This window comes from Sturnus vulgaris, chromosome 9, assembly GCF_052056855.1.
Source record: "Sturnus vulgaris isolate bStuVul1 chromosome 9, bStuVul1.hap1, whole genome shotgun sequence".
Lineage (NCBI taxonomy): Eukaryota > Metazoa > Chordata > Aves > Passeriformes > Sturnidae > Sturnus > Sturnus vulgaris.
The window spans coordinates 4,687,072-4,709,934 of record NC_142251.1 but is presented as its reverse complement, the minus strand read 5'-3'; the positions used below and the strand labels follow the sequence as shown (position 1 = coordinate 4,709,934).

General features: G+C 38.5%; 1 protein-coding gene across 2 annotated transcripts in view; it reads right to left on the bottom strand.

Moving 5' to 3' along the window:
* Nucleotides 1-22,863, bottom strand: part of USP24 (ubiquitin specific peptidase 24) — a 61,292-nt gene that overhangs the window by 37,953 nt on the left and 476 nt on the right. For both annotated transcript variants that reach the window (XR_015805339.1, XM_014870581.2), the window contains exons 2-12: nucleotides 10,851-11,016; nucleotides 9,817-9,884; nucleotides 8,425-8,568; nucleotides 7,786-7,908; nucleotides 6,860-6,895; nucleotides 6,213-6,278; nucleotides 4,651-4,716; nucleotides 3,773-3,847; nucleotides 2,884-3,042; nucleotides 1,711-1,825; nucleotides 1,098-1,201 (exon numbers count right to left, since the gene is read on the bottom strand). Coding sequence is in view for 1 of the 2 variants with exons in the window: in XM_014870581.2 (XP_014726067.2) it covers nucleotides 1,098-1,201; nucleotides 1,711-1,825; nucleotides 2,884-3,042; nucleotides 3,773-3,847; nucleotides 4,651-4,716; nucleotides 6,213-6,278; nucleotides 6,860-6,895; nucleotides 7,786-7,908; nucleotides 8,425-8,568; nucleotides 9,817-9,884; nucleotides 10,851-11,016 (1,122 nt within the window). In the remaining variant the exon portion in view is untranslated. The remainder of the gene's footprint in view (nucleotides 1-1,097; nucleotides 1,202-1,710; nucleotides 1,826-2,883; nucleotides 3,043-3,772; nucleotides 3,848-4,650; nucleotides 4,717-6,212; nucleotides 6,279-6,859; nucleotides 6,896-7,785; nucleotides 7,909-8,424; nucleotides 8,569-9,816; nucleotides 9,885-10,850; nucleotides 11,017-22,863) is intronic.

Here is a 22,863-nt window from a genome sequence, read left to right as displayed (position 1 = left end):
GGTAGATATTTAACCCAAACAAGCCAGAGAAAAACCTTCATGTAAGCATTATCCTACTACTCATACTAAAGAGTGAGAATAGCAGCTTTTGACATGGTAGAAACACAAGTTCAGAGAAACTGTCTGTGCTCCTCATTTCCCTGGCTGAGAAATTTTTGGAAGTGATTCTAAAGCAGGAAACTACAAGTCTGCCATCATTACAGCAGCTCCAAGCTGCTCCAGTGGCAGCAGTACAAACATCACCTTTTCTATTGCTTGGTGAGGTTCACGTTTGTGGTGTTGAATCTTTGAAACTCTTCCAGGCTTTACTCAAAAATGAGCAATACAAAATCTCCTCCCACACGGATGGGAGCACCATGGTAACAACAGCCAGAGAGGGGGAGGAAGTATTGCTTTTTATTAAAGAATAAAAGTGAGACATTTCAACTCTGCTAAGCATTAAAGACTTGCTACCATGCTACACAAACTGCATGTGACAGTGTTCAATGAGTTTAGTCTAAAATATCAACATTTGCACAGAGAAGAAAGCCATTTCCTGCAGTGGAAGATTAGTTTGTTGTTACAGTTTCCATGTGTCATTTGCACAAACACTCAAACCACCTTCCCCACACAGCAATAAGTTGAATATCCTTAAAGTGAAGGCCAAAAGATGACCTGTCAATCAATTATACATCTGTACAGGAAGGTAAATGGGAATCCATACAGTTGGAGCCCACTCTCTTTAAAGTTACACTCTGACTTTAAATCCATACTTCCAGCCACAAACAATATCCTAGTCTGGTCTAGACAAATATTCTTGTCACCTGTTTCAACCTCTTATGCCAAGTCAAATATTTTTGCAGTCTCTTAACACTTATTGCAAAGAACTGAACTTCATCACAGGATTTAACAGCTGTGATGCAAGTAATTGCCAGAACAATTGATTTTACATGGTAAAGGAAGAAGCAGAAGTAAGTCTTTACATTGATTTCACTGTTAAAATCTCAACACCTCCACACTGCAATAGAGATGCATAGATAATTTTTAAAAATCCCTTCATTGGAATGTTTGCTTTTATAAGACAATCTAAAAGCACCTGCCTAGTCTTGATTGCTTACCTGAATTCTCCAAATTTTAGTGAGCTCATCTAAAGATAATTTACTGCCCAGCAGTTCAATAATTCCCTTTATACGATCACAGTATTGCGCTTGGTCTATATTACCTGTGAGACAAAGAAAGGCAACTCAACGAATACATTTCAAGCAGTATTAGACACATTAAATTAATATAAAAGAACTAATTATTTTAAAAGGAAGAACAAAGCTATCTTAATTTGGAAAGTCTTTGCTGTTGCAGACAAGTATCAGTACAAAGAAAAAGAACAAGGCTGTTTCCATTTTTAATTTGTTTTGCTTCATACATTTGATAGCACACCTACAGAATGTTACTATTTGGGGAGAAAAACACCTCTTTTCTCTCTTTTTCAGAGGCTAACAATATACAAACAGAGTAAAAAAACCCAGGTACAGCAGAAGACATCTGCACAGATGTCAAACAGAGGACAAAATGATCGTCACAGGATTTGCAGGATTTTACTTTATTTTGGAGACAACAAAAACCTTGAACTCTTTGGTTGATAGTGCTCATTAAAATGTACTGAAAGGGAGAGATGAGACTTTTAAACTTAAGTCATTCAAGTAATTTGCCAAAAGGCTTTGTGAGAGTTCTTACCTTCCAGAGCAATCGACAGGACTGAATTCTCCACGAGCCAATTTAGCAGTCGGTCTGTGTCTATTGCATTCTTCACTGACTTGGACACAGTGCTGTCTTCTATTAATTTTGTTACCTAAAAATTGCAAAATGTAAGATTTTAACGAAAAATTCCCACCTGCATCACACACACACACAGAGTGAAATCTATTCAAAAAGGCTCACGATGAAGCTTAAGTGTGAATCCTGAAATATTTTGAGTACAGAAGGTGTTTGGGGTTTTTTTGGGTTGGTTGTTTTTAATTTGTTTTTTAATAAGCCATTTAAAGGCAAATGCTTAACCAGAAACACCATGTCATCAGTCTCTGATGCAGCAGAATCTTATTCCCATTCTGACACAGAAAAGCTGGCCTGTGCTGCCAGGTATTTTTCTACAGATATGCCAGAAGTAGGTTATTTCAGGCTTTTGCTTGTTACACTCAAATCAGTGTCCTACATTTTATCCAATACTGAATTGATACAAGCTCCTCACTTGAGGAAGAAAGAGCACATTTCTGCTAAAATCTTCAAAAGCTGCACTTTTATAAATTCACCACGGATACACAGCATTTATGATTAAGAACCAAATAGCAGTGAGGTTTAACATCTCCATATTCCCATAAATAGAGAAGGAAAAAAGCAGAAAAGATGGACTCTGAAAAACTACAGTGTTCACATAGAACTGTAATAAAAATACAATATAAAATACTACAAATATGTAGTGCAATGACCTGATATGAGTGAACTAAGACATTGATACAGGTTCAAGTCCCATTTAGGTTTTTTTGTTTCTTCTCAGTGAAAGGAGAAAAATGGGATACACCACAGGATTATCCTAGAGTGAACATTCAATGAATAGCATAGACCACTGCTTATAAATCAATCAAAAACTGCATTTCTTAGAATAGTGCACTTTTCAAACTGTGTCTAACTGGGAGGCCTTGCAGTGGCTACTATACTATAAACAATTCCTGTTATATTAACTTGTTTTGGTGTTTATTTTGAACCGAGCTTTTTCTAAGGCAACATAATTCGCAAGGAAATATTGCACCATCTCTTTTTTGAAGGCTGTGGTTTCAGTGGCTTATTAACAACCCATCCAACCTAAACACATGCTCTTGTGCACGCACACAGGCAGACAAAAAGCCAACCTACTTCTTTGAGGGAATTCATTTTTGCACTGAAGTGGGGGGATTTCAACATGCGCAGCAGAATGTCCAGCCGCAAGTCATCGACCGCCGTGACCAGGTCGGGCTGGAAGCGCATACACAGCAGTTTGATCCCAGACAAGAGCTCAGGGATACTCACCAGTCTCTGTTTGAAACAAAACAACAAAAAAAGGGACAAACAGAGGCATTGGTATTTTTGTTATTCTGCTACAGCTGTCAGTGACTCACAAAGAATAGGTTTAGTGACCAAATAGAGAGTGTTTAATCAAAACACAGTACCTGCTACATCTGAAAGTATTACTTGTACTGTAGAAATTTTAAGATAATGAAACCTTTGGTTAAAGCTTCAGATTTGGTAGAGTAAATTGCTCTCCTTCGGTTCAACAACTCATGAATACTTTCTTGTTTAAAATTAACAATTTAAAACTAAGTAAAAAGTCAAGAGAATTTAATAGAACTGAATGCCAAATTCAGGGTAATGCAGGAAGTAGCCACAAGTTACACAGATACTTTACTATGAAATTGTCAGAAGCAAACAGCCAATGCAAAAGTAATATGAATTTAACAGACTGCAAGACAGTAAATATCTTTGAGTCAGAGAAGTGAGCATTAAGCAAGCTGCACAAGGGGACCAACAAAACCAAAAATTTGCTATCAACAGCAGCAAAATATTTTAAAAAGGGTCATAAACCAGATATTTACTGAAGAAGGTATTGAATGGAATTGTGGAAATGCATTTTCATTATGTCATTCAGTCAGAATTCAGAACAGGTTGTACTCTTGCCAGTGAGAAGAAAGCTATTCTAGTTTACACTGACAGCATTTCCAAGACACACAGGAAGTTCTCCCTAAATATTTAATATGTAAAACATTACCTTGTCTTTCAAGTCCTTCTCTTCTACATTCTGTACATATTTAATCATTTTATGAATGACTGGATCCAGCATGGGCTAAAGAATGTGAGAAAAGGCATGACAATCATTTTAATGTTTCCTGAAATCAACTGAATTACTTGAAAGACGTGACTACAGGAAAAGGAAATACTTAGCTGAAAGCTCACCATTACCTTAGAAATAAAGCAACACCTATGACAAAGATAAAACTATCCTGGTAGCTATGTCCAGGGAGAAAAAAGCAATTAGAATAAGAACCCATTTCAGACCACTGTAATGCAGGTTTGAAAAAAAAGACAGACCAATTGCCCTCCATAAACACATCACTTATTAGGTGCATGTGCTTCTCTCACTCCCAGGAGCTTCTAAACTTCACCCTCTTCAATTAAAGTCTTTCAGTCTCTTAAGTCAACAGTTTTGGTGGTGAGGGCAAGAGTGAAGCCTGGAGTACATTTGCACACACAAGAGATCCTGATGAATTTTTTTCCCATACCACAATTTTTGCACTGTCAACTCTCATATCCATGTGCTTGATCTCAGCCAGAAAATTAAAATAAAAGCAAAATTCATCCTTCAGGCTGGATTCTTTTCCCACATGGTTTCTACTGCTGAAGCTTACTAATGGCAGTGGTAAAGCTTCTCCTACTGCAGATGTAGATACATAACTAGAGATGACTGCTTAGAAAATGAATCTGAACATTGTCTAAGCCCTCTATTCATCACCTCAGGATGCTCAAAATGTTCTTGTACTTTCTGCAACGTGAGGTTTGAAGGCTTTTCAAATTAGTCACCAGTTTCACACCAACACAGTTGGAAATTAATTTTCAGTCTTCTTACAAGTCATAACAAAGACATTTTACCTGTACTACAGAAGAGTTAAGATATTCTGCACAAACTCCAAATGGTTGAACTAATGCAGAGATTGCCTGAAAGAAAGACAGCAAATATTTAGGTGCATATTTAAGAAATCTTCTCATAGTTAGTAATCTATAGCTTAAAAGGCAGATGAAAGTGAACAAGTATTATTTATATCATATATTTCCAGTCATTTGCTATGATTGTTTTTGGTGTGCAGCTCCTTTACAACAACACATGGTTTAAAGAAGATTTACTCTATGGCACACAGTAGAGTATGTGCTATATATTATACATGGCATACAGTATGTGTTATATATTTTTGTCTGAAATAAAAAATGCCTTCCCAGTTTTCACTAATCTTGGTCCTCTCATCACTCTGTTCAGTGTTCTCTGACGGATCCTGTTTCAGTCACAGAAATAAACAGACGGAAAGGAACATATCACATTTTTGCTTGCTCTCTACAGCAATCAGAAGTGTGAATGCAAAATTTTAAGGTTAAAGCCATATGGCAAATTTCTTTCCCAAAGCAATACGTGGGAGAAAGCTTTTGTAAATGTGTCATACACATGTCAAGATCTCTTCAATGCATGATTTTAAAGTGGTATCTATCATCAAGAAATTAAATGTATAAAAGCATTTGTTTGCCAATAAATAATATCAAGATCAGTTTCTTTTCACACTGGATCAAGAACTGTGGAACTGAGTGTGCAGCAGTGCAATCCAAGGCCCAAATTAAGTGACGCTGACCCAGATTTCCTTCCTAAGCAAGCAGTTATTAATCATTAAACAAAGTCAAAGTTTTTATTACAGAACTGGCATGTAAATCAAGGTTTTCTTATTTCTTCTGTCAAGATCACTTATGAACTTGTCTCTATATAAAGCAGGAAATATCAATATCCCAAGAAAAGAAGTTGAATTCCCTCCAAGTGGCACGTCACTGAAAGCAGACTGATTTTATACTGGGGGACAAGGTTCCAGATGACATAGTTTTCCTTTAGCCTCCTCATTCCCCAAAGCCTGAAAGAATGGGAAATCTCCTGAATATAGGTTAGGAAGATAAAACTAACCAAGTTAGACTTCATCACCAAAAATAGTTTAGCTCTGTTGAACCAGTCAGTTTTAAGACACTGCTCTTAAAAGTTATTTAGGATTAGACACTGTCTTCCTAAGGATTTTTTCCCTTAAACAGTGATTTCTGTAATAAATGACAGAAGTTAATTCACTTGCAGCTAAATGCAGCTATGGGTGCAGTAAACAGAAAACTCAGGACATACTGGTGAACATACAATGAAACTATTTTGATTGATGTCTAACCAGAAGGCTGAATACTAGCAGAAAGGTACACTAATTTCTCTATTCTGTGAAGTCTTAATTGCTCTTCAGTCAGGATTCTTATGTACAACTTCATTTGACCTCCAGCCTGACAGCACTTCTCCAGGGCTCTGTGGGAATGTTGCTCTGGTACCAAAGAAAAGATAAAAGCACTGCCAAAAGGGACACTGCTGGTTCTGCATGAAGGGTAAAATGGAAAGGGAGAAGTCTAATGACAGAAGATGGACTTACCCCAAGTTCAATATCTTCAGAATTGAGTTTGGACTGAATTGCTGAAAATCCACCCAACTCTGCAAACTGAAATAAAATAATCAGTATTACACAGTGAACTACAGTATTTTATTTTTAAAATAAGAGATTATAGAAAATACTCCACTGACAGTTCCTGAGATGACAACAAGTGTCCTTTACTGTGAAATATCCCATCCAAAAAAAGCTTTATAATTTCACGGAAATTCGGGGCACACTGGGGAATGCAATGCAATTGTACATGGTAGCAGTGTAAATTTAAGCATCAAGCTGGAAACTCTGTCTTGAGTAAAAATGGACATAGGGAAGAAAGGCAGAGCACAAACAGCAACAGCTGACTGGACTGGCACTTTTGCTTGGGGGACCTTTGATTGCAGCCTCAGCTGGGCTCTCAAATTCCTCTAGTCACAGATACCACGTTAGGGTAAAGGTGCCCAAGGGAGAAAGCAGCAACTCGACAAGCTATACTTTACAAGGCAAGATTAAAATCTCAAACTATTTTTTTGTGGTTGTCAGAAAAGTGAGAAATGATAAACAAGTCAAGGGAAGGTCAAGGGGGAAGAAGAAATTATCTCTGCAGACCAATGAATTCAAGTGACAAACAAAAATTCTAAATTACATTTACCTACCCTGTTTACCAGATCCACCAGCCACCCATGAGGTTCCTTAAACAATAAGAACAGGAACACATTAGCAGCTGCAACATCATGACAAATGCTAAACGTTTGTCTTCTGAAACAGACATTTGGACAGACACATTCAGCCCATTAAGCCACACCTCAAATGGATGCATATTACACAAATAAAACAACGTTTGTACCAGTTCCTGTATTAAGTGCAGCTGGAGCTCTGGTTGGCTCTCATGAGCATCATCCCGTTTTGGACTCTGCCTGACATCACTGCCCATGTGCTGTGACAACAGATCACATTGTGGCTGCTGACTCACAAGCAGCTGTATTTATAGCACTGTAGCAGTGAGGAACATTACTTTCCCAAAGCAGCAGAAGTAGAATTTTCTTTCTACGGCCACAAACTTGTTTCCTGAAGGAGAAATCAACTCCACTGATGCTGTTTTGGACCCACCCATCTGGAACAACTGCGACAAGACAGTGCAAACCTCAAAAATTGCCTCTTTGCCAGTGTGTTTGAGTTGAAGATATTTTATCCTTAGCTGTGAGAAAAGCCTGAATTCTCTACTAGAACTGAACACTTGGAGTTATCCTGGTCATTTCACACTCAAAAACCAAACAGATGTCAGTCCTTAGATACACAGATCCACTCACTGTGTGCTTCATGTCTAAAGCAACACACAGATTGTTGTGCTACTTTAAACATGAAAGTACACCCATTTCTAAATGTAGCCTCTAACAGAGAAGTGGAACAATCTGAGAGCACAAATTAATGTCTACAGATCAACATGCACTCCACATCTATTTGCAATAATTCTTGGTGACATATTTTAACTTGGTGTTACAAATACCTACTAAACGAATAATCTTATCTGAAACAAAGCCATCCGCCCTAAAATTAGTTTTTAGAGCATGGCTATGCTTACCTTCTGAAAAGTGGATATGGGTGAGACAGCATGCATGTTCCCCTCCCCAAAGACTTCTGCCCAGTTTCTCTGGCACACCTTCATTCGATTCTTGAAATGATATTCATTGTCGGGGTTAAATGCCTTGAAAGAAAAGCCCATGGCAATAAACAAGTGCCTTATGCCAGTTTCAAAACTTATCTTGATGATATTTTACTGTTTCAGCTGAGCATTCTCCTGGCTGACAGTTAAAGATCTAGCAAAAAATAAAGTTGAATACAAGCCCCCTGCTCCTGCCTCTCGGTTTGCACCATACAAAGCATTTTGAAGCCTTTATTCTGTACAGACAATATCCAACAACCATGTGAACCAGAGGTCCATAAAACAGAGAACTGAACAAAAAGTATCAGTTAAAAAAAACCAAAAAAACCCAGCAAAGTGACAATAATGTAATTTTTTTTTAAACTGGCAGTTTTCAGGAGTTTTGAGCAGCACCCACTCCTTTGAATTGCATACTGGCTGTAAAATATCTGCAGCAAGCAATGGCTGCAGATTTTAAGACAATGAACTACAACTTAAACAGCTGGAAAAAGCATCAGCTGCATAAATACAAAATGCCAAATACCCAAATATTAGAAACTGCATCAGAGAGTCAAATACCATTGTAAGCACACCAAGCAGGCCCACGGGGATAGGATCTTGTTTGACTCTTTCTGCAACCAGGTCCACCAGCAGCATGAGCATGTTATAGATTCCTTCATGGATTTCAGTTCCCCACTTGTGAACAGCACTGGATGTTAACAGCTAACAAGAGGGAAAAAAGTAATTTTTTAAAACTTTGAGCACAATCACAAACAAGGACAAATTTGTCAACTCTGGAGACTGTTTTCAGAATAAATGTTTCCCTGGAATGTACTCTTCACTGCCTGGTGTGTTTTTCAGATGTTTTTTCTGCACTAATGGCTCAGGAGTTAATTCAATTTGTAATTTTGTGGAAGAACACCTTAAATCACAGTTTATGACAGAAAATAAAATCTATCAAAGTGTTTTCCATTTGCATGCACTAGTAGAGACTGTAACCTTTGCAAAGAACAACTAATATGAACCTAATCTGTCTGCAGATTGAACATGCAACTATTAAATCTTGAAACAGGCAGCCATAAAGCTGCACTGATTCAGCTGAGTTCAACCATTTACCAATTCACATTTTTGGAGCAGCTTCTATTGGAAAACAAAGCACATGTACCAGGAGAGAGAGGTATCTACTGCTGCTTCCTCCTACTGAAACATGTTCTTTAAATCTGGTTTCAAGCTTGTTTATTAAGGACACTTGGCTGCCATCTGCAAATTTCATTTAATTTCTGCTGTGTCTGAACAGAAGCAGATAAAAGACTTAATAGTTTAAATACAATCACTTTTTGTACCATTAATAGAGCTTCTTGTAAATATTTCAGCAAACTGTAATCCAGCACATCCTGAATCTAGATTTCTACAGATTATCCTTCTGGAGGAACAATCTACATTGTTTATTTCATATGCAAAAAATACCAAGTGATATAAAACTACTGTAGGTAAGATTAGTACCCTGAGAACTAAATAGAAAAATAATTTTTCCTTAAATTTCTGCCTTCCTTAAATGGAGTTATATTCTCAGTATTTTAACACTTGGACAGAATAACATTTTAAAGGGTATGCATGTGTTTTTATACCCATGGTCTAAAAACTGGGCAGGAAATTTAGACAGTACCTAAAGTGGATGGAATAGTGGGAAGTCACTATCCATCCACTGTATTAGTTTGGGGAGCTCTACAGAGAAAATTCACACCAGCTCAGAGAAACACAAGGCATTGAGAACTGAGGTGAAAGATAAATTCTAAATGGATTGTGGAAAGAATTTAGCAACCCTCTCAAGAAATAACAGAAAGAATAGTTAATGGAAATCTGACCATCAGCTTGCCACCAGAACCCATTCAGTAGTTGCCTGAATTACAAAACATTATTTCCACCATGAACAACACAAAAACATTGAACTGGCCTACTGTACCTACTTACCTTTTTAAATGCTTCAGGCATGCATCTGTCCATGAACCTCTTGCAATTCTCATCAGAATCGGAAAGACCTTTACAGAAAAGAGAGTGCTTTTTAACAGTATTTTAAAAAAATTACTTTTTAAGATGACCTCAGGGATCTTGTTGCAAATTTGAGGGAGCACCAACTGAAACCAGCAGTAGTAAACATGCTACTGTTCCTTCATAACTAGCATACTTTTTAAGCCACAAAAAGCATGACTTGAAAGAACTTGCCTTTCAGAACTAAGAATTAATTTCCTAATACCGTTTATAGCTTCTTCAAGCATTATTAGCACCGTAAGTAACTTGTAAACTTCAGAGTTTACAATTCATACATCACTGATGCTTCACAGCCTCCCTCCAAAACCAAATTAAAGCACAACCTTTTAATAAAGATTGGAAACAGAAGCAAACCAGAACCACCTAACAACTTCTATTCTTCCAAGAGATTACAACATTCCTTCAGTCTGCCATCAGGCATGACTGAAAAACTATCTTGTACTCTCATTATACACCAGTTGTTGGGTGTGGTGCCTCCATAACATTCAACCTCAGCCAAAATACTGAATAAGAAGAGTCAAATTCAGATTTAATGCAATATAAGAATTTCACCGGGGAAAAACAACCACTTATACAAGCATGGTATGGCAAGGATTGAGAGGACAGCTCGCTTTTATGAATGGAAAATAACCAGCACAAGGAAAAAGAGAGTCAGTAATTTAGCTCTGAAAAGATGTAATTCTCACAATTATTAGAACACTAAGAAACATGTGCGTCACTTTTTGAAAAAAAAAACTCAAGTAAACAAATTACTTTAGAGAGAAAGAAAAGAGATCAATGTTTTTTTACAGCATTGGGTAGAATAGTTCACTGTTCACCACTTTCCCAGAGATGTGATTGTTGTGCAGGGTGCAAGTAAACAGCAGCAAGATTAAAGAGAAAGACTTTAAAGGCCAACATTCTGTCTTTGGCATTCTCTGAACAGATAATCTCTGCAATTGTGAAAGGGAACTTACCCAGTCTTGCCAGGTAGGTGGATGCAATCAGGCACTTGCCTAGAGACTCCTCCCGCTTGTAGGGTATGGACCAGTGATCTGTCAAAACTCTGCTCTCCAGCTCATACAAGTTGGTTGTTGGGAACTCAATCCCTTCACCAGAGCAATTCCCATTTTCATCATTTTTCTGCGGGTGAAAAAAACCAAAACCCGTGCAAGTGAAACAGTTTCCTAGACATTAAAGGGTTTAGAAAAGGCAGCTGTGCTTGTAACAACCATGTCAGATTCTCAACCCTGAGGCTGCTTGTGTTTTTTCAAGTAGAATTTAATATTTCAATTTGAATTGAAGGGATTACATACCTGGATGTATTTAGTGTAGATAACTACTATGTTTATGTAACTAATTGCTAACTAATTGCTTATTTAAGCAGCAAATCTTGTTCCATAGCATATCAGATCCTGGAGCCAGGTGATAAGTACTTCCAGTCCCTGGGAGACTGCAGAGTACGAATTTAGATCTCCATAGATCTGCACATTAATCCTCTGTTCAACAACTCATGTAGAACATGGGAATAATTTACTCTAAGGGAAGTCCATTTCACCCCATCACATTAGAAACACAGATACTGTTTCAGTATATCAAGATTTTCTTTTACTAACTAATAATCTAAAGATAAATCTACATCAAATAAAGTTGTCCAACAAGGTAATGTAATTTTCCTTCTCCTGAAGTCATAAGGAGTTACTGGCAAATATTATGGAAGGTAAGAGGGAAAAGGCAAGCAGGAGACTGCAGCTGAGCTTTACAGGTTTCCTTGCTAGTGGCACTAAAGAGCAGCTATTTCTGTGTACAGGACACAGAATTACCCCCTGCTCTCCACTAAGTGCCATATGAGGTAACTGCCCCAGCAGTGCCAAAGAAAGAGTAGACAAGTTATTCATTTATTTTCTTTTGTTTATTTTTTAACCTCCCATGGATGCCAGGTACCCAATGTGTCAAAGAGTTCACATGGAATACCTTTCCCTGCCTCCACAACAGCAGGCACAGCCAGCAGCAGAAAGGACAGAATGTCTGGATCAGGCCTGGCAGCAAACAGGAGCCAGTGACAGAGCCAGTGGAAAACAAGAGCAGTGATGGTAACAAGATCCCACTGAGAATGCAGCCAGGGACGTGGAGGGAGGAAGGACATGAAGAAAACACATTCGAAAGTAAAACCAGACAGTGTCAGAAAAGTGAATGGAATAACTAGAAAGGAATAAACCAAAAGAAAGAACTGAACTCTGGAGGAGATGGTATACCAAGAACGAAATCAATATATGCATACAGGTGTGCTTCTAGCTCTCTCACTGCATTTCCTATTTGTAAAATTAGACTTCTTTTAAAAAAGTACATCTGTCATTCACTTTCATAATGGTACAAAACTATTAAGCCAAGGGAACAGCAATTGTACAGAGCTTAACCTTTAAAGTTCATGGACAGCAAGCAGGCTGGACTTACTAATGTTCTGGAGAGCAGCAGGACAATTTATAGGAACAGAACACTGCTTAGGAAAAAAACACATATTGGTTTTGGGAAATAAAGTTCCACCTTTCTCCAACCCCCTACTAAACACTTAGTCCTCAGTTTGTCTTCTTGGGAAGTTGTACTTTAGCAGACCTGAATATCAGCTTCTGAAACTGTGGTCACTTGATCCAGCACTGTGCATGGAAGCCTGATGTAATTTCCATCCAGCAAATCATGCCCTGTTTAAACACTTCAGGTTTTGGAGAAGGGATGTTTGAAGGTCTACCCAAAAAGACACTGAAATTACTTAGAAGTATTTTTTAGGAATTAAACTGTTAATTATACAGCTTCTGTAAAGAACACCCATGCTGAAAACAAGACAATTTTCTACAGAAAACAAGTGTGCAGTTATAAAGAAAGTGCTCACAATTACAAAGCGGGAATGAACTTTTAGTATAATAAAGGCAGACTGAGTATAACAAACACCCAACTGCTGGGCGTTCAAGGACTACAGCCCAGCCTCGAATTGTAGCCAAGGAAAGCAACATTTCAATAAATGTTACAGAAACAGCAGCAACAATTGCTTCATTCCCTGGAGGAAAGCGTCCACCTTAAATAAACACAGGGACAGCAACTGGTATCTTAAGAGGTGCAGATTAGCAATGCACACCTTCAACTGTGGCTGAAAAATCCATTTGTTGTTCTGTTTCCCCATCTGCATCCAAGCAATGCTGCTCATTAGTTGTTTCCTCACAAGTGATTGCCAGGGTCCATGACACAGAAATTCACAGGGAAAGTGAAATAATACATGTTTTTCACGGCACATTCAGCTCCCACATTATCATAAGTTATGCTTAGAACACATCTGGACTATTGCTCGATTGAGTCTACCAACAGTGCAGTGAAAAGATGGTGTTACACAAAAAATGAGTGCGGTATTTGGAATATTGCCCTAATAATAATGGGAACTATTTGCATTGAAGGAGTACACTTTTGGCACTTTCCAGGAATTAGAGGCAATGAAGCTTCTTGCTTGACAGTGCTCTGCTACTAAAACCATTTGCAGAAAGTATCAAGTTCATTTATTAATTTTAGAACAGATCACATCCACATAGCTTCAGAGCTTCTGAGAAACCTGTGAGTCTGAAACACATACCCAGGCAGTTTAAAATCTAAATTCCCCTCCAAACCATTAATCAATTCAACACTCTGCATTTCTGGGAGATTACAGCTATGTTCAGATTGTATTAGTGCAGACTGAGTTGCATTTCTTAAATCTACTACAAGAAACAGTCTCTTCAAAGACTTACTGCTGCTCTTTCATAATTAGTGTCTTTCTGCACATGGAAAAGCCCAAACTGTTCACCACACAATTTTAAAATCGATTTGGGCACTGCTCTTTAAAGTGAGGGATTTATTACCAGCAGTTACTGCAGCAAGGTGAAACATCAGCTCAGTTCTTGCATCATCTTATATTGGCTGGAGATCTGCACACAGATCTCACACACCAACACAGCCTGGAGAACTCACTTCTCTGCTGACATTCACAAATACCACACAGCCCTGAACACATATCCACAATTAATGCTCTGTAACTGAGGAGCTCAGGAACTGTCACTGCAAACTCTGCTGACAAAAGTCCATGGAGGAAACAAAAAGATTTTGAAGAAAAATTACGGTATATGCGAAAGTAAATAGGATACAAGGCCATGTCAGCATCCCAAAAAATGGTTTTCTGAATTTTGGCTTTGGGGAATTACATGGGGTTTGTTTGCTTGTTTATAGATAAATATATATTTAAAAAGCTATCTCCCTCCCCTCAAGTAGACTTCAGAATGGTGCCTGCCAGTTGATGATGATATCTGCATCAGGACTCTGCAATTCTGGCTGAACAGACAGCACTGGACTGGCCCTCAACATGATGAGGATTTGTAGGGATGTTCTTCCATAGAATAGCGAAAAGTAAAAAAACACCCCAACCCTATTCCTGGTAACCAAAGATAAACTGTCATCCAAAAATAAACTGTCTAAAAGGCTGTTACAATCACTTTCTGCAGCAGGAAGTCATGGTGCACATCATAAATCTGTGACTATTTCTGCAGCTGAAATACTGAGACCAACAAACTTTTGCTGACAAACCTTTAATATAGTTTTCCACACCTGATATATCTCTTATTGCACAAAACCCTGAAGATCCTCTCATTCTAATAGTCTTGGCTCTTCTGGCTTATTTTCAAGGTGTGAAAATGCAGCTATGGCTAAACACACACACAGGCTCCCAGGAGAAATACTCTCACAGCAACAGGCTCAAGGACTGATTCAAGATTCCCTCTCTGGGGACCTGGCACCTCCCAGATTTGCTTGCAAGGCTGAACAAACAAAAATTGTTCAACATCTGATCAATAAAGCATTGCTTAAATCTGTAGCATAAAACCTTCTACTGAAGAGTAACACAGAACAAAGACTAGCAAAAAAAAGTGAAATACGAATTAACTTTAATTGCCAAAAGGTCACAGTTTAAAGCTTTAAAACGTATTCATGCAGTATTCAGCTAATTAACTCATCAAACACTGTTTAACTAAAGCCACTGACAGTTCCCATACCACTCACTTTACATAAAATAACAAGGAGTTTAAGACTTGTTTTGATTCTAATTGGCAGCGTTAGTAATGAAATTACAGTCAAATTATAATTTAAATTTGTTAATTTGATTTTGATAGAAGGCTACCAACAGAAATCTACCACCATAGCTAAATAACATTCACACTCTTGAATCCAGTGTAACTCAGGAAACAAAACCACAAAGTCACGTTTCTTTCAACAAGCAGCAGGATCAGACTTCCTAAGAAACCAGCAGATCAAGCAGTTACCTCCATCTCATGCCTCACTAATAAGTGATTTTCACAAAATAACCATTATTTTATAGTCAAGAAAACAGATTTTGAAGTTTCATTGCATTGTTTTAAAAAACCCCCACAAAACCTTGTTACTATGTACCTACAAACAGGACAAAGTGTAACTGCTCTGAAAAGCAGCAATGAAAAAAATACATAAAGCCAAAACTAGCAGGCAAAAATTTTAGGTCCACCCTTCAGTTTTTATCACAGACATAGTCAACATAAAGAAATCAATTTTTCCATTCTACAGCTTTCCCAGCTGCCAAGTGTCAGCAGGGATGGTCCCCTCTGCCACAGCACTGAAGGACCACTCATAAATGTTTGCAGAGCACTGCAATGCTCAGGTGGAGGTAAGGTGAGAGAAATATATCAAATACCCATAAAAACTGAGCATTTCTCTGCTCTGATGTACTGTGCCCATCAATTTGTGGGAGAAGCTATGAATCCTGAAGTCATGACCTGACAGTCCCTCCACCTGCCAGACTATTGATTAAAGCAGCTTTTACTTTCAAGCCTGGATGTCAAACCTTTTTTTCTTTTAATTAACTCCTAAAAGGGGATATTCTGTTACCTAGAACTGAAACACAAGTGTAAGAATTCAAAGCCTTTCAAATAACTCAAAGTTATCACCTTGCACTTTCATATAAACACTAAGAAGAAGGTATTGAACGTTCAAAAAAAAACTGTCATATTTTCATATCTATAACTTATTTGTTTTTTTATAAATTGATATTCCAGACAGCTAAAGAACTTTCAAACCTTGTTAAGTGGCAGACGTGGGAACAAAACTGGAGAGCATTTCCTAGCTGCCTGTTCCATTGGACTCACACTGTTAAGAGCAAGCTTGGTGTATCCTCTTGTGAATATGTCAGTATTAGTAAGACTCAAAAAATAGTGTCACGTATAGAATTTCCACATAATGTTTCTTATCTGGCAGTAAGAAAACCCACTGTGATTTCCTGAATGTTTTACTGACAAACACACATTTACTTGCAAAGTATTGTCACAGTTTTTAACTGTTTTAAGTAAGAGATACAGCATCTCACCCTTGAATTTTCATCCAGAGAAACATATTTGGATGCAAAAATTTTAAGTGTAGCAACAGATAGGAATGTTTTTTGCTGTTTATGTTCTGCTAAGAGAACATAAGCTTGTTGGTGAGATACACAGATGTTTTGGTTTTTTTTCATAGAAATGAAGCTCTTAAAATTTCTACTACGTACTACTTTACACAAACAAATGCTGTCTCGTCACAAGAAAAAACGCTAGCATTTTGTAATGCTAAAATGAAAGAATGATACCAATCTACTATTAAAGGCCAACAAAATCTTCTTTACAGACTCCACCTAAGTTGAAGTTGGTCTGGACTCTCATCCCATCATAGAGATGCCCTAAGAAAAACCCAATTTATTTAGTGAACTTTCTCAGAGATGATTTTAGATACTGACCTTAAGTGAGAGTTGCACAAGGAAACCATCAAGGATGCACGTTTAGACTAAACCTTACGTAGCTGTAAAGGATTATGACAAATTATAACCACAAAACTCCTATGGCTCCACCTTCTCTCTGCCCCCCATCTCTCACAACCAAGAACTGTGTAAGACTGGGAAAAAGAACATGATATGAATTTGAAAAATAAAAATAAACTCAGCATAGCTGAGAGTTAACTCAGAGCATCTGAAAACATGAGTTCTACTCTCTCCCTGATTTCCAGGGTGATGGTGTGATGTTACCAGGCAATACTCTCTGATGTACTTGCCTGCTTGTTCAAAGATAAACACAGCCCTGAGCATCACAGCAAAACAAAACAACCAAGGCTTTGTAAAAATAGCACTTGAATTAAAACCTTCATTTAACTTCAAAATTACAAGGAGCCTCTTTGTCCTTTTATGCTGCTATTACCACAGTATTCAGTGAAATATGAGGCAGAGATTCACTACAGCCACTTTTGGCAACCTATTTTGAAGTCTGATAACTTGCAGGTGAGGGAGAGGTCATGGAAAACACTGTTAGGAATGCCATTCATAAGGAACCAAGGAAAACACTTATCTTCCATGTGTTTTCACTATGGTCTGTGGATATATTTAAAAACTTACTCCATTAGTGTAACTACAAACAGCCAGACTCGGCGTCAACACCATTATTCCTCCCAACCCTTGAGTTTTCATAAGCACAAAACCTCATGCTTGTTCCCAAATAACTCAAATAACTGAGATAAACATTGTCCTTTAAAACAATAAAACAATGAATCACAAAAGCTTAACATTTCAGTACTTAATTTTAAGTCAATACATGTATATCCCTTTGCCAAAATACCAGAAATTAATAGAGAAGTGCTGGAGAACCACTACATAAAGTGGTTACTGTAACATTTTAGTGACCAAAGGTCACGCTCTGGAAAGGAAAATTAATTCAACAACGTTGCTAAATACTCATCTATACTTCTGTTCTACTGACGTATAGTGAAACAGAAACCAGAACTGACAAAGAAGCTGATTTTGACAGTGTATAATACCAAAACTGTGACTTACTAATATGAAAAAAATCTTTAAATGACTCTCAAGAGGCATTCTGATCTGGCATCAGAAAAGCAGCGGCAGGAAGAACAAGTGGCAAGAAACACTGGGAACATTGGCTTTTAAAATTAATTTGTAATTTGGCCCCTGAAACATATATACCAAAGGCTATTCCTACAGCAGCACAAATACGTGCTTTTTTCAAAATAAAAGCTTACAAAAGAAACAGGCACTTCCTCTTTGCCCTCCTCATACAAAGAGCTACTGTTCCTTAATCCAAAAGCAATCCAAATGATTTGCTGGAATTAACTTCTAACACTGGCTAATTTGTTTTTATTCTCATTCTTCCTCAGTATTTCACTTCCTTATTAAACAGCTGCCACAGAACAGCACTGTAAACTGGGAAGATGACCAAAAAATGCTTCCAGAGGACATTATAGGAGAGACACTTCCTGCCCAGCTGAGAATTTGGCTGTACAGAGCTGTCTCCCACCTTCACCGACCCTGCAGGCATCACCTTCACCAATGAACCAGTAATTAGAGTGCTCCTCTCAATCCAGCAATTACTTTAACGATCACATTACATGATAATGACTTTGTGAGTTATTCACAACAAAGCTTACATTTAAAATTAACCAGCTGCACCTCTCAGTATCACCCCTACTTCCCTAACTTCATGTAGCATCTCTATTAGTCTGTGTTATATCAGGAATGAAACCCAGAGTACTTCCTTTCAAATGCTTTCAAGGAAGTGTTAATGGAATCAGAATACAGAAAGAGGTTCCACACCAGGGCCACTCATTTTTGAAAACAGTGATGCTGAAAACCAGGAGTGCTAAAACACTAATTCCACTTGACATTCTGATGGCATCCAGCCAGGGACTCAATGCCAGAATCCACCACAGAGCTTTATTTGATTGCTTAATTGTTTTACAAGGCCAATTCGTAGACAAGCCACACTGTTAAACTTCCACACAAGAATGCAAGAAATACTCACTTTTGCAAAGCTCAACCCTACTTACAAGAGAGAAGGCTGACTTTAAATGTGCAGAATTGTAGCGTGAAATCCATCTCATTTGCTTGAAGGCTAAATACCTTCTTTGTCTTTAAATAAATACAGCTCCTTCCATTCAAAGATCAAAGAACTTCACAAGCCTAAGGTCCATGGTTCTCCTAATAAAGCACACCCCATTATCCTCATTTTACACATTAAAAGCTAAAGCAGAGGTTAAGTTACACACCCACCGTGACGCAGCACATCTGTGGCAGAACTGCTTTCAGTCCTGAGCTTTAATAATGAGGAGAGGTAGGGTTTGAACACCACAGTTCTGCAGCATGACTAGTGAGAATGTTCCTGGCACTGGCACTCACTACAGTAGCCAGCCCGTTTTTTTTTTTTTCACAAAATTCCTTCTCTTGCAGTCAAACAGCACCTCAAAAGCAATCTTGGGCAAGTTTTATTATAAACCTTACCTAGTAAAATCTGGCACGTATGAGCTTTTGATCCAGTTCAACTAAAAAAACATAAATCAAAAGAGCACATGCTGAAGGGGACAGGAATAGCCAGGGGGTAATATAATCTGTTCAACACAATTTAGACAAAAGGTCACAGTAATGGCTCTCAGAACCTGTTTTAAAAGCAAATTAAGATTGTGACCAGAGAACTTGAAATTGTGGGGAGGGGCAGGTAAAAATATTAAACATACACCAATGGTTTGTATAACCTTCACTAAAACAATCTCCACATTTGTTTAGCCTCCTCTTCTCCACTCCATTCCTCTCAAACTCATTAAAGCCAGCAATTGTGGCACTTGTGACAATTCATGGACACACTGACAGACGTTGTCATCACACTCATTTATAGTCTTGTCTTAAATTATAAGGATTTAGCAGCAGTTCATAAAGCAGCTTATCTGTCAGTCAGATGAAGAGATGAGCATAGCATCCTTCACCCGCCTCCCTCGGCACAGAATCACACCGTGACAATCTGCATGTTGCCTAAGGAATAAACACAGAAACCCCACATTCCTGCCAAACTGCGAGATTTACTTCTGTCGACAGACATAAACATAGAAGTTATGTCAAACACACGAAGTTACCTCTTGGAAAAGCAGGTGACCTCAGTCTATCAGTGTGGTTTGGTGCTACAAAGGGCAAAACTTCCAACCAGCTGTAAACCTCAGGCTGAATTTCCAGTGGTTTCAGGAAGACTGCACAAATGAACTGAAGCCCCCTTTGCATTTCCAAGTTTGTCTGGCCTTTTCCTTTGGATGAGTTCAGGGTGGTCATGCTGCCAGCATCAAAGCCAGATACACACCACAGCTATTGACCTAAAACTGAAGCAACTGGGAAACACCAGCCTGCTGAAACTGGAGTTTTAACCTCATGGAATTGAAATTTATGCACATCTTCACCTCAAGTCTCATACAGAAAGAAAGCACAGGACAAACACTGGGCCAGCTCACAGCAGCTATCTTGCTTCTGGGCCAGTTACTCCAAATTCAGGCTTCTTTAACACTTTCAGGCAGCCCTGAAGACAAGCAGTCTGGACCACTGAAAGAGAATTCACACTGATTTTTAAAATCTTATCTAAAGAAAACATGTTTTAACTAGTAGGATATGTATCTGGTTGCTGTGTTCTTCTCAAAGAAAACCACTAGACAAGCCTTTCTTTGATCTACATGAATGCTGAACAGATTTTAACATTATGTAATAGAGACCAAATAAGCATATGCAAACATAATGGATTCATTACTGATTAGGGAAAATGTAAAGTGTTTAATCATTCATAGACCTATTCTTATATGCATGCTAAAGTGTGCTCAGCCAAAAAAAGCACGTAAATTCAAAGTACAGACCCGTTAAACGTGTCTTGAAGAATGACTGAAGCATTCTTGTTATTTTTAAATTATAACATCTATTCCTAACTTTTGTTCATGGAGCCTTAGACTGGAACATTTTACTTGGGGGAAAGTTTCTAAGAATTCTTTTCCTGGGATTTATCTCTTGCTGCTGATATATAAAATCCAAAAATCTAACACACCACTTCCTCCCGAATGAATAAAAGTTAAAACTGGTATTATGAAGGCAAGGAGGAATACACACTCGAAGAGCTGTTAGAAAGAGAGATGATACTGAGAGGAAGAAAACCAGAAATAACATCTGAATTACCACAAGACAGCATGGGGTACAATATGTTTCACCATAATGTGTATGACTACAATGAATAATATAGTTGCTTCTGCAGTGGCTCTCTGTACAGCTTCATATGCCATAAGCTTCTGCTGAATGGAAAACTACTGATTAACCTGATTAATTACTGATTAACCATTTAAAGAATAGTTGTAGCTTATTAAATGTAATGCTAGGTTACAGCTGTAAATAAAAATACAAAAACCCAAGAACTGATCATATATCACTTTCCCCCTTTCATAAAATGTACATCAAAAGGTGTTAAATTGTACTGCAGTGTTAGACAAATATGCACAGGCAACAATTACAATCTCAGGACTTTTATAGATGTAACTCTTTTATTACAAAAATACTGTTTTGCATTCACGTGCAGGAGCTGACAGATGCTCATATGCAAATGAATCCAATTACTAAATTGAGGTATGAATTTATATAAAGTTTCATATAGCAAGACACCACAATCCTTCTGAAATGCCTGCTCTGTGCAGTGATTTACCTACATTGAAATGTTTTGACTTCCCTCCTGTGGGTTAAAAAGAACACAAGTCAGAGCAAACAAGAACATGAATGGCAAAGGAAACTATTATAAAGCATAAGTAAATTTGATCAGAAATACAGGATGAAATAATGGGGGGGGCGGGAGAATCCTCTGAGAGTTGTCAAAGTGCCATTTGTAGTGGGAACAAGAGCAGGGAAAAAAGTGCTTCTCTGAAGTTTACACTGACAGCTCCTCTTGAAATGTCACACTGACAAGGCAGACTGTCCCAGCTATAACTACATCCAACCCAAATGCCAACAAAACCTTTCATTCACTCTCAATCCTTCACGGGAAAGGCTGGAAACCATTTCCCCGGCGCTTCGGTCAGGGAAGTTAAAGAGCGGCTCCGTTTCTGTGCGGAACACGTGCCATCCCACGGATCACCTTACTCCACAAGCACACATCAGCAGCTTAGAGGAGCTCAGCATGTAACCCAGTTAACTCAGCGAGCAGGATCACCTATCTTTATTCCACAGGGCTGGACGTCAGTACACCGAGGCTACGGATACGGATGATCTGTGCAAGTGTAGTTACGCACCAGATACGCCCATGGATTCTTCATGAATGTATTTATAGACACATGCATGCACAGAAAGGGAGCACTTTTCTGGCACAGAAAACCCGCAGGATACTCTCCACTGGAGCCTGGGAGGGTACATGAGGTTCCCTGGTTTTATTCATGAGCTTAAGCATCTGGTCTTGACCATTTCTTGAGACAGAGACTGTGTAAGGTGGCCCTTTGGTATCACACAGAGGGGTCTTCTGCTGTTCTCACCCTCACAAGTCCCAGAGTCTGGACACTACTAATTAGCTCTTTTCTTATGAGCACTCTGTGAAGTTTTGGGAAAAAGACCAGGAGGAGGAGAAGGCTTAATAGGAAAGCACTACAAGAGTGTTCCAGACAGCAAGGAGAGCACTAGGAGTGTATCTGCTAGCTGAAGGGCTCAGAGTTCTGGAACACGATGGAAGAGAGAGAAAGGCAAACAAGGAGGAAAGAGAGAACCTGGGAAAGGCTGACATTCTCCAGGACTCCTATCTAGTTCAGTTTTGTTTTACACCACAGCCCTAAGTTAGGAGTTTAAGCTCGGTTCTGCAAAACATTTGACCTCACTGCGTTCCTATTTCAGAACTTACGCTCAGCTTATCCAAATAAAACTGTACGTAAAGTCATACCCACACTGTGCTTTCCTTCATATTGTGCAAACAGTTAAAAAAAATAGACAGCCCTTAGTCACTGGGATTATGCAAGAAGGCACAAGAGGGGGAGCGAAAAGCAGAGCCCTACGGTAGCCACACATTCCTGGAATGCCAAGGAAAACCCTGGGTGCGCTTCACCTTGCAGCGATGGCAGGGAACGGGCTCGGGAGCGTGCGGCAGGCAGGGAACG